We start from the raw sequence: 13,191 nt of genomic DNA, 5'->3' as shown, positions 1-13,191 counted from the left end.
AGCATTTGTACCACAAGATGTAAAAGACATTAAAAGAAAAAAATAGAGTTAGGAGGGGTCTGGTTTTTGGCTGGAAGTTTTGGTGCTTTGCAGAGTTTGGGGCATTCCATTTCTGATAGCAGCCATCTGGGAATTCTTTCCACTGCAAGAAGAATTTTACCACATGCTGCTGCAAGACAACATACAGACATGTTGGCAAAGAGATTCACATATACCTGTTGAAAGTAGTGGGGAAAGATATGGGAGTATTATAACTAAGAGCTGCCCAGGAAAAAACATAAATTTGGGTTCCAGATTATACTGTGCACAATATACATGTATTTTGGAAAGCATAGGACTTTTAAAAGGTACATAATCAACATGAAATCTAATCTGTTATTAAAAAAAACATTCAAAGCAGTTTCAGGTAATGAACCTTCTGAAAATTTGCGATTTTACAGTCACTTTTCCTATTTTAAACATGGTTTTCTCCCCTGTGTTGCTGCTGAAAACCCCCACACAAACTTGCTGTAATGAGGAAGGGAAGGTACTATGAAAAGAGAAAAGGGGAGCAGATATTGTGAAATTGACCATATACAAAGTTAGTAAAATATATGCTAAAGAAATTGGACAGATGCTGTTCTCTCAATCTCTTTCAATTATAGTCATTGTAGGCGTTACATGGAACAATACTGGATACAAAGAATTAAGAAGTGTTTTTGAAGCTGATACCCCTTTAAATTATATTTTTAGGTTGAATATTCTTGTCATTTTCATTTCTTCCATGCCAAACCATTTTACTTACAAACACAATAGCCCTCAAGACATTTGAAAGTTGTCTAGCAAAATGTAATCAGGCTCTTTTTATATTAATCTCATGTACCCAATGCAGAAACACCTGAAAACAAGCCTGACTTAGTGAAATGCAATGTGATATTTTACAGGTATATAAGATGCATTACAGGTATGAGAGGTCCTATTTTATGTTAATGTTTTAAACTAATGCTCTGTGAGATAGAGTAACATACTCATGAAATTACTGTGTACCCAAGTGTCATGGGATCAAATGATACAGGATTATAGTGACAGTTAAAATCAGGCCAGAATTAGAGTTCAAGGACCAACACTGAATCCAAACTTTATACAGCATCCCCCATGTGTCCTCCCAATGCAGATTGCTGCATAAAACATAGATTGGGGTGGGGGAGGGGAAGGAAATGCCGAGCAAAAAGGGGTCCTAGTCCATGACTGGGGCTTCCAGTCGCTCACATATACAAATAATAAGTATTACTGCTTTTAATAAATCTTATTTAGATAAACATTCTAGAGTCAGATTAGAATTTTGTCATATGTTTTGTCAAACTTTGCAATTCAAACATCATCGGATTGGTTTGGGTGCCAAGAAATTTCTGGAAACTATAAGGCTTTGTATGAAAAAGGGAGTCAGCCAGGAACACGGTCAAGAAGAGTATTATCCAGATCCAACTGAGAGTAAACACACAAACTGCAGAGTTTCAGACAATTTGAGGGTGATGAATTTAACCAGTGGAAATTAAAGTAATCTAAAAGTTAAAAAAAAAAAAAAACTAATTTAAGTTCATGGGTAGAGACTATTAGAGTGTATAGTAGTTTCCATTCCCTATGAAGATGACAAATTAATAACTTTAATTATCAAAACATTACATCTAAGATATCCACTGCTTGAAATGGTGGCTGTTGGAAACTGAGGATCTACTCCCAAAATGAGAATATTGCACGGATTGAAGGCCTCATCCAACTACCAGTGAAGTCCACATGAGTTTTTCCACTGATTTCAACAGGAGCAAGATCAGGAGCTGACCAAGCATATCAGTTCTGCAGTGAAAACTCTGAACAGTCAGCCAGATATTTGTAAAAACAGACAAAAAATACCTTTCATATCTGAGGGAGCTCAAATTGTAAGGCAAGCAATCTGTCTTGTAGAGGAACTGAAAAACTGATTGAAATTCATAAATCTGATAACACAAGTTAGTTGTTAAAATTGAATGGCTACAGCTTTAATGATCATAGCTCAGTTAGGTTAGAAACAGTCCAATTATCATTTAGAAATGAGATCTCTTTTAAAAATGCAGTTCCCATAATATATTCCCCCTCCCCCCCAAAAGTGAATTAATGTTAAGTCTGAAGAGTTTTACTATAAATATGAATGTTTAATGTTGGGGGGGAGGAACCCCAAAGAAACACTAAAACCTCTCTGCAAATGATAATCAAATACCAACTGCCATTCTTATCAAGGCTGATCAATAAACACAAAAGAGTCAATCCCAGACAGACTTGCTAAATAAACGAAGCCTAAAGTAATGATAGTTCCTTTGGCATTTCAAGTAAGGAAGTGACCTGACAAAGCAATCAAATGGGTCCCAGTTTGGAAAAGGTCCTCCTTTCTGATCACCAGTCCAGGGCAAATGCTTAAGTTTATGGATCCTGAAATGAGATTACTGGTCTACCAAAGTTATAAAATAGTGGAATTTCAAGAGTGAAAATCACCCAATTTATTGTTTCAAAATCTTTGTTAGTGAATAACTTGGAAACTTCTTGATAGCTGTGCAAATCTTTTCCACCCAAAACCCCATCTGGTCCCTCCTCCTACACATAGCTTTGGCAGGATGTCTTGAAGGTCTGCAAATTGAGGCCTTTTTGGACTATCACTGTAATTCCTTCTCCCAACAAAGCTTATCTGTCTATTTCAGTCCTATGCTGCTGCTATCATCATAAAAGCAGTCAGTGCCTCCACCTTCAGGAGTTATAAGTGCTAAGTTAAGTGGAAAATATGGGACTTTTTCAGATGATGCACAGTACTCATTTTAGCTCTTACAATCCTCAAGATGGCAACCATTAAAATCAGTTTGGAATGGAAATGTAGAAAAAATGAAAGTATTAATATCATGAATTTTTCAAGGTTCACAATTCAAAAAATAACCACATTTCTAAACAATTAAGTATGTCTAGCCCTGGTGTTTTGTGAGATAATGGGCCTTAAAACTGGCATTGAGCAGAAGTGCTATTTTTGCAATGGCCCAGCATCTAACACAGCAAGCCTTAGACCAATGTAATTTTTAATCCCAGGCACATAGCTAATAAAGACAAGTCTCCTTTAAAGAAAAGTGTCTGGCTAGTGCAGGACTTTGATTTGTTTAAAAGGAATGCAATTAATTTGAAATTCAGTCAGTTTTTAGAAACAAGTTACAAAGTTTCAGGCACTACACCTTGTCCCCGAATCCCCCACTTGTCTATCTGAGAATATACCCCCTACTTATTGTACCCATTAACAAAGTATGTGAGTGCCGCACATATCTTCAGTATATTTATCCTCAGAACACACTTGCAAAGTAGGAATTATCCATTATTATCCCCGTTTTATGAAGAGGGAACAGAGGCACTGTGAGACTATGTGATTTACTCAAGGTCACACAGGAAGTCTGGAGCAGAACAAGGAATTTAAGCCTGGTCTTCTGAGTTCCAGGCTACCACCCAGGCAGTGGACCATCCTCCCTCTCTTTTGTTGCCACCAGTTGTTCCACTCTTCCACCCCATTCTCATGGGTTGATTTGGGGGGGGGGGGAGAGAAAGGGGGGTGTTCTTTCTTGTGTGGGTCTTTTACCCTGCAAAGAGGGGAAAGCCAACTGGCTATTAAGGGGGAAATTAAACTGACTATACACAGAATAGTGTCACATCTCAAACAAACTGGAAAAAGGTTAACTGCTCTCTAATCTTTCAGTTAAAAATATTTGGTGTTTTCTGTAACAGTTGTTTTAAAAAAGATCTCAATTATGTGATTTATTTTTTAATCGCCAGTGTCCTTTCAGAAACCATCATTAAAAATTGGTCAAATTCTTTGATGAAAGAAAAAGTTTAGCTCAGTCTTCCAACTGTTCTTCCAGTTCATACTGCAGAGCTCTTCTATTTACCCACATAAATAAACAAAGAGTAGGTGCACAGAGAAGTCATACTTACAAAAGAGCATATCTGTATTATGGTAAACAGAAATCAGAACACATCACACCGAAAAAACCTAAGGAATACTGAGCTGAGGAAATTGCTCCCCAAGATAATCTGTGAAAGACAGCACTCAGATGGGGTAAATCAAACTAGTTCAGATAAAAGACCTACACCAAATCTTCAGTTATTTCCAGAACAAAATCTTTCTATAAAAGGTTCTGAAGTGTTTATATATATATTCTTCTCTACATACATCGTCCTGCCAATAACTGCTATGAACAAAGACAGAAACCTCTCAAGGAAAGTCTGTTTTTGGGAAACTTTCAGATCAATATTGCAGAAGTGAATCCTTCATGCAAGCAGCCCAGATTTTGTTTTTTAACCAAAACGAAATCCATACTCCAAACTTTTCAAGATTTGCTTACTGCTAGAGTTTGAGCCAATATGCTGAACTTCTTTGACTTCAAACTGATTCAGTGATAAAAGCATATAAGCCGTGACCAGAAAAAATTAATTACCAATTAGTGTTTAGCCAATGGTCAGAAGATCATTTGATGCAATCAAAGAGAAGGCGCTATTTGACAGTTTAGAAAGTCTGTAAACAAACATAACTGAAAGAATTGGAATTTAGAAAGAGACAGTCGAACATCCTAAAAAGGACCTGGAGAACTAACCATGATCTCAGTGATTTATCCACAAAGGAACAAATGTCTGCTATCTCATACAACAAAAAAAGGAACATTGGGAAAAAAAAGGGTCCAAATTAAAAGGACAAGCTTCAATAAGCCAATCATGACACCATGAGCTATTAAAGCCACAGCCAACACAAACTAGACATCCAATTTGAGTTAAAGACATATTTCCCATTAAAATAGCTTTGGAGATCATAGTTTGAGAGTTCAATAAAGCAGTCTTAATAGGATTAGACATTTTGGATGTCTATTCATTGTGCATTTACAGAAGATCAAAAGAAGATGTATACCGCAAATTGTTCAAATGTACCCCCTCCCTGTGACTGTTTTAGACACAATTTCATTGAAAACCAGCTTGGCAGCAACATCTGGGAAAATAAAGTTACACTGGAGACCCCTTTGCTTTACTAATGAACGTGTAACAAGGCATATAATTCTCAAATACTTTATTTTTATATTATGGGTGGAGCTGATAGCACTGCCTATAGTTAAAGTTGTCCAACATTACCCATTATAAGACCCTGTTTTTAGTTGCTTATAACTGTGCCAAACAAACCCTTTGGGCTGAAATTTTCTATGCTAGGTGTCTCCCAAAAAAATCCAACTTGAAGCAAAGTTTCAGTTAAAACAGTTCTGCTATTATCGAGAGTGAGATTAGAGAAAAATGTTGTTTTGCCCATGATAAAAAAATCTCAGTTTGCACATGCTAATAGAGACTTTAAAGTTTGGCAGATAAAAATTCCAGATAGTCGGTCTTCATTGATCATGCTCTGATCCCTCACAGCTCTCACATGAGATCAGACTGCACAGGTACCATCCCCACAAGGAAACTAATTAAGCATGCTCAATCCCACAGCTACAGGACTTTCTCTCCAATTCCTTCTCCCAGCAGCTAGGGTCATTTTGGTGTTAGGAATCAGAACGGATAGCAAGAAGACTCTCTCTCATACTCTGAATGCTCCCCCAGTTGGTGCCCAGACAGCATAGAGAGGAAGAAATAGCTTGACTGTAAAGCAGAGGGGGGGAGGAGCAGGAGCCAGGAAGGGGGAAAAGATAGCAGAAAGGGGGTGGGGACAGTGGCAGAACTGTTTGTAACCAGTCGAACACATGCACCTCCAGAATCTGGAACTGAACTCAGGATGCTGAGTCTCAACATTCCTTTGTTGTCTAGCAAATAATTATAAAACTAAGTTGATCTCTCCCCCTGTCTAGTGGCTGGTTCACACAGAAGAAAACAGCCTTCTACTGCTGCCAATTACTCCATTTGCTCAAGCGCCAGACAACCGCACTATGGATGTAAATATCCCAATCTTGCCAATAACCCAAGGTGGAGATGATGGTCTCACAGGATAGAATTTTGTTTTTTTCCAGTTTGCTTAAAAAAAAAATAATTATGAAATTACACACAAAGAAAGCCTACATTAAAAGATCATTAAAGTTGCAAAGTCAAGCACTCAGAAGTTAGAAAATGCCAGAATTAAGGTTGCACAGGTACACAACCTTAATTCAGCCCTATTGTGCCTATGCAGTATAATACAGTATTTAATTATATGATCACATTCCATTGTAACAAAAACCTAGACTAAAAATATAAGTGAGCTTCAAACATGATCCAGCAGGTGGGCTGGCAATAATAAAAGATATGTACAGCTAGAGAAATTGATATAAATAAAAGGATTTATACAATAACCTAAACTAAAATTCATATGGAAAAATCCTCACGTATTGATGCTGGGACCATCACTATGGACTAGGATGGTGAGAGAGATTTTCACTTTACTCCAGGAATTTGCCAAACCAGATTACTCCAGGTTTGCTGCAACTATCAGCATAGTCAAGTGGGCTAAAGGGGGCTGTTCAGTGCCTGGACAAGTTGCATACTCTGTAACTTTACCTGAACATTAAACACTCTAAAATGTAGGTGCATTCCTCCAAAAAAGCAATGGTTTACTATGTTACAGTACTGGACTTTACTATGGTATTTCCTACCTGAAGCATAAGAAATAGCGTCAATACCACACTAAAGTCAAAACACTCAATGTGTTAACTCCTGCTATTTTTTTTTCAAGTGGCATCCACTGTACACTGTTATCTCCTCTCAAAATACTAGTCTTTTGCAATAAATTCCTGCTGCTGTCACTCCTGACATTACGTTGCAGAAAATCCAGCCAAATTATTTGTCCCTAACTAATTCCTATCACTTTGGATTTATATTTAAGTGCTTTCTGTAAGAGCAGCGTACTACATGCTGACAGTTACGGTACGCTCACACCACACTCGCAGAAAACCGACAGTGGCTGTGGCACTGAAAACAAATGCCAGTAAGAACATCTGCAGCAGTGATCTGGCACCATACTCTACTCTGCAATATTTTTGCCTTCCTGTTGCAATAAGCAACTGCTTTTTAAAGGTCAAAACAGGTTTCAAATGACCCCAGATTGCTAGCACAGTTCTAGGCCTTTATAAGAGCGGCTATACTAGGTCAAACCAAAGGTCCATCTAGCCCAGTATCCTGTCTTCTGACAGTGGCCAATGCCACGTGCCCCAGAGGGAATGAACAGAACAGGTAATCCATCAAGTGATCCATCCCCTGTTGTCCATTCCCAGCTTCTGGCAAACAAAGGCTAGGGACACCATCCCTGCCCATCCTGGCTAATAGCCATTGATGGACCTATCCTCCATGAATTTAACCTTGTTCTTTTTTGAACCCTGTTATGATCCTCCTGATCCTACGTGACCCAAAAAGCCCTAGAGATTCTTGTGACTTCAACAAGTTGTCTGGATGTGGAGCTTATTTTCATATCTGTACCCTCAGGACCCTGAACAAGGCAATGTGACTTGTCAAAGCCCATAAAGCTATGTAACTAAACAAAAACAACCAAAAAATATCCCCAAAACAAAAAACACCACAAAAAATTTTGCACCTATTTAAAAAATATTTGACTTTTCACCTGAAAAATGTTTTTCTGTTGTGTCATGTGATTTTGTTTTCCTCAAACCTGATTAGAAAAACAAACAACCCAAAATACTGCATCTATTTGTGATCCAGCATCTGATGCACTCATGGTAACAGAGTCAAACTAACATTCTCAGAAGCAAAAGAAAATACTAATGGCAAGCTATTGTCAGAACTTCCACATTTATTGATTAAAACTTTTCAAAAACCAGGACACGGCAAACAAACAAAAACAAAGCTTGTAATTTTTAGACTCCCCAGCCAATCTGCTCCTGCAATCATCTGCACTTGTGATTTGCTTACTAAATACCAGGAGCATTCATAAAATGAACCTCAGTTTCAAAAAAGTAAGAGGGAAGAAGAAACCTTGGTAGCAAAGCTCTTCCGTCTCCTGAGGCCCATGATACAACTCCAGACCAAGGACTTAGAATTACACTTAGGGCCAAAAGGTGGCTGAAAATAGCACCTTGGTTTTTCACTTTTTTTGTATGCCATTGCAAATTTACTCTGTTTAGAAGCCAAAGGGATTTTTCTAGCTGTCACCATGGGAAAGTCAATTTGGTCTAAGAATCAAATTATGCTTTTTACTGATTTGTATAGTCACCAATGAAGCTTCTAGAATAACAATTTAACATAGTTTAGTTCACTATAAACAGGGCAGAAGAGAGTCCTTCTCACACCTCACCATTGTAACAGCTCTGCAATAAAAACTATAGTAAAAGTATAGTTTTGTTGGTTAAAGCAAGCAGCTGAGACTTCGAAGATCACACTCAGGAGACCACTGACTAACTCAAAATAAGGCTGACAAATACAGACTAAGCTTGTTACAAAGTATATTTCTAAATAACTCCCATGTAAATTACATACCACTGGGATACCTCTTATCACTTAAGACAATCTTACTTGTGAGTAGTACAAATGCAAAAAATCAGAGAAATTAGAGGCCATCAAGTCCAGTCCTTGTGCTGAGGCAGGACCAAGTTAACCTTAGACTAAAGGTTTGTCCAACCTTTTATTAAAGTCTCCAATGATGGAGATTCTACAACAATGTCCCCTGGAAGCCTATTCCAGAGGTTAACTACCCTTATAATTAGAAAGCTCTCCTTAACCTTGAATCATAGAATTGTAGGACAGGAAGGGACTTCGAGAAGTCTTCTAGTCCAGTACTCTGCACTTAAGGCAGGACTGAAGTATTATCTCCATCCCTGACAGGAGTTTGGAGAGTTTTAAGAGCAGGGTTAGACAATGATGGAGATTCCACAACCTCTCTAGGCAATTCTGTATCCCATTACCGTCACCTCCAGATCATCACTTCTAATCTGGGCCAGGTCCCTAATAATCAAAGTTATCACAGTTGTGGTCTGGGGGCCTCTGGGAAATGCGTCTGTAGCTCAGAGCACCTGTGGGTTGTTTTATGACAGACACTAGTTCACTACCTAAATCAACTCCCTTGAGGTCAATCTCAGAGGTCAAGTACTCAATGGACATGTAAGACAAGTTGCTTTTCCCACCCTAAAGGCTGTCCTTCCAATTTACAGTTGAGGCATATCTGGAGAGCAGTGCACGCTTCCCTGCACTGCCACTATCCATGTTGTACCTGTTCTGTGGATTCACAGAGGATTTCTGTCCCCAGAGCTGGCAATATGGCACCTTTCATAGGCACTATTTTTTTTTTTTTTTTTAAAAGATTGTCGATACTGTAGATTATGTTATTGTTTTGGTGGGGTCAGGAGGGAAGGAAGGGGGGCAGAAGAGAAGCAATGCACTGTACAGAAAGCTGTTCTAGTAGGACTTTAAACCAAAATACATCTCATTGTAAAATAAATGCTCAAAAACTGGAGTACTTTTCAATGACTACATTCTTCTCCCACATAGAAAGGCTTTCAGATAAGGTGGAGGATCTTGCCCAGAAATAAGTATTGTGCACAGTACCTTGGGAAAAAAACAAGGAAAAATATTCCACAAGCTAGCTGGCTCAGCCAGGATTAAGAAATACCTTGATAAACAGTTAATGATATGAAAGGCAAAGCCTTTGGCTTCAATTCAGAAAAGTAATTACTCCCATCTGGGCGCACACAACCTGCAAAAGGGCTACAGTTTTAAATTGTAGGAGCAAATATTTTACAGAAGCCCATGGATCCTCCTTTTGTAGCTGTATTAGGGAAAAAAGAAACACTGAAAAGATTTTAAGCTCACGGATATAAAGCAAGTCTACAAGACCATATACAACAAATACAGTTCTAGGAAAGGTACAAGTAATCCCTCCTCTAAGTAAGATACCAAGTTGTAAGGGTAAAGAAGGAACACATCAAACCCGATTAGAAGGGTGCCTATGCTACTGAAATAAATCCCAATTCCACAGGTGGACTTCTGTGTCTCAAAAATGTTCACATGCACAGATCTATACACAGATGCTTTAATAAGCAAATCACAGCAAAAAGCAGATACTAATGGTCCCTGAAAGTTCCCATCAATGCCTCTCCAAAGAACAGCTACCAGGATATTGGAGGGGAGGAGAAAAATTAGCATCCCCTCAAGACATGGCAGTTCATGAGTACACGGTTCGCTACATTTGCAACTTACAGCAGATACACTCCTAGCCTGCCTATCTGCATAGCAAAAGGATTGGTTTAAGAAAGGTTCACTTTCACAGGGAGATTTTGTTCTGCTATGTTCTTCTTGCTGACTGGTTGTTTTATGTGGGTGGGGTGGTCGTGGTGGTTAATTGTTATGAACTGTATTCTACTTGATGGCAGGGTGCCCATAGCGTGGGATTGGCATCTTTTAGAATTGTTTGTTGAAATAAACACATTCACATTTCTTAAAAAGTAAAAACCAAACACTCCAATGCTGAAATGTACAGCAACTTGCTACCAAAACCTGCCTACAGACCTTCCACACAAGCTAAAAACCTCCTGCTCAGTGGTTTGAGCATTGGCCTGCTAAACCCAGGGTTGTGAGTTCAATCTTTGAGGAGGCCACTTAGGGATCTGGGGCAAAATCAGTACTTGGTCCTGCTAGTGAAGGCAGGGGGCTGGACCTTTCAAGGTCCCTTCCAGTTCTAGAAGATAGGATATCTCAATTAATTAATTAATACAAAATCCCCCAAAAGATCCACAGACTCCAAACAGCAAGGTATGATGTGCGAAAAGATACAAGTCCTGCTCAGTGGCAGAATGTTTGTGTTATACTAAGGAGAAAACCTAGATTTAGATACCTGCCTTAGTCTCGCTCACCAAGGTTCGAGCTGGGAGTGTCCATAACTAGTGAGCTATGAGAGAGATAAGTTGCCAAGAGAAAACAAGCCTTGATTAAGAGCAGCTTGAACAAAGTTCCTGACTTGGTTCAGTCCTGGCTGTAGGACTGTGGTGACAAAAGGAAATGATGGGAAGAGAAGAACTGAGGTATCTACAGAGAAGATATGACTGTTATAAAAGGGCAAATTTGGCCCCAAATCCAAGCTGCACAACCCCCAAATTTCATGCCCCAGGCCCCACCTCAGGAAGTCCTGGACTTTGTAAATTTGTTCAGATAGGGAAAAAGAAGACATCAGATATAAAGCTAGAAAAAAGACAAACCGCCATTCAGCATCCAAAGAGTTATATTTGATTTTCCAAAGCACCCAGAAAACAAACACGCCCATGCTGACTCCTCCAAAATCAGTCATTCTAGTGTATATAAGGACACAAAGAGGCACTCGAAACCAACATTTTGTGACCTTGTCACTAGAAGAAAACTGCCGCTCCACAATTTGATAGCTATAAACAAAAAAACAATAGTTTCTCAACTACTGACCCAATCTCAGCCTGCCATATTTTTGCAGGTGATGTACAATCTCCCCTGATCAGAGTTATAAATACTGTCAGATCCTTAACCACAGCAGCACTAGTGGGCATTGCTGTTATACCAGTTTTTTTTTTTTTGCTATTTGATATCAAGCAAGCTACACAGATTTTAAGAAAAATAAAGCGTCAGCACCAAACTAACTTGCTCTAATTACCCAAAGAGTTTTAAAAATACTTTATTACTACACTTGAGTGAAATTTCTAAGTGCTCTTCATGCCATGGAGTGTTTCAACATGCTGCCTAAATGCACACAAACAAAAAACATATGACAAACTGTTGTCTCCCAACTGATTAAAGTATTTCTTCCTGGCACACAAAAGCACTTAGTTAGCTCGTGTGGATCTGGGCCAAGAGAAGTATTCCACCCACTACCAAGCATAAAGTTCAAACAAGCACAAATATGCTTAAAAATGGGGCAGCTTCTGAAATTTCAGAGAGCAAGAGAAAAGTCTGAGCAACTTGTTATTAAACCCTAGATACTTGAAGGGTTCACAGGATTGGTCTAAGGGTTGGCAGACCCAAAAAAATCTGTGTCACTCCAGTATCTGTTTGTAATGACCATGTGATTTTGTTTGATAACTCTTGGAAAGAGAAATGTATAATGTCCTAACCAACTCTGCAACCCGGCTAGCATGCACACAATTAAGTGAACACCCCCCCCCACATCTGATCTTTAATAAAGTCTCTAAATACCCTATATTGCCTGCCAATATAGTACATCTTTCCATAATAATAATCACCCTCACACCTGTGTCAAAGCCCTTCAATTTCAGGTTCGATAATCATTTCAGAGCAAGAGAGCACAAAGAGATTACCTGTGTGAATGCATAAGTTGAACAGGCCAATGCCACATGTTATCACAGGAAAGTCCCAGCCATTTACCACTGTATGAGACTTCAAATCAAGTTACAAGCCATTAAAATCCAATGGTTTCTATTACTGTCTCTGATTATGTACCAAGTATAAGTCCAACTTTTACATATCACTAAAGCAAAATGATCAATGGATCACCAAAGTCTACCTTGAGCTTCACAGAATGGACTAAAGATTAGGATGGGAGGGGAGATGGGTCTAGCGAGGCTCACTCTCTAAGTAGTCCACCCAAAAATTCAGACTCTGAGAACCACTGTGCTAAAGGGCAGAAGTATTTACGCACCATCAAATAAAACCAGGATAAACAACTACACTAAGAGAACCCCTCGTGTAAATTCAGCAAGACCATACCTACCTGTTTGCTTTTCAGGGTCTTCCCAGAAGTACTTTGTTCGCTTTTAGCTCCTTCACTCCCTCTGAGCATATTGATGAAGTCTTTCTTCGAAACAGACGACATCAGTTTAGCACGTTTCCTATTGGAATTCCCTGCTTCTTTCACTTTCTCATCGACAGTCTTTTGGTGTTTCCGGACAGCGTTAAATAATTGCACAACACCCCTAAGGTTAAAGGGAAAGAAAATATTGCATTTTGCATCAGTTTGTCATTATAGAAACACACACACCAAAAAACATTGGGCTGGTACAAATGCTAAAAAGACCATTAGCTACTGTTCTCAAAAACAGTGACTTAAGGTTCTCACACAGCTAAAGAATAAGTAATCATAATGCACCTCAGACTTCCAGCATTCAACTCTTTCTTCACACCTGCTGCTATGAACCAGATAGACATCTACCGCTATAGGACCCAATTCAGCAAGGTACTTAAGCACATGAACAGTCCCAATGAAATCAATGGGGCTACTCACAT

The 13,191-nt window shown here is 38.9% G+C and overlaps 1 protein-coding gene across 1 annotated transcript in view; it reads right to left on the bottom strand.

Moving 5' to 3' along the window:
- Nucleotides 1-13,191, bottom strand: part of RRP15 (ribosomal RNA processing 15 homolog) — a 37,591-nt gene that overhangs the window by 9,845 nt on the left and 14,555 nt on the right. The window contains exon 4 of the mRNA XM_034764603.1: nucleotides 12,680-12,881. Coding sequence (XP_034620494.1) covers nucleotides 12,680-12,881 — 202 coding nt within the window. The remainder of the gene's footprint in view (nucleotides 1-12,679; nucleotides 12,882-13,191) is intronic.

The sequence above is a fragment of the Trachemys scripta genome, chromosome 3 (assembly GCF_013100865.1).
Source record: "Trachemys scripta elegans isolate TJP31775 chromosome 3, CAS_Tse_1.0, whole genome shotgun sequence".
NCBI classification, from domain to species: domain Eukaryota; kingdom Metazoa; phylum Chordata; order Testudines; family Emydidae; genus Trachemys; species Trachemys scripta.
The sequence above is the reverse complement of the archived record's forward strand: the minus strand, read 5'-3'. Positions and strand labels throughout refer to the sequence as shown.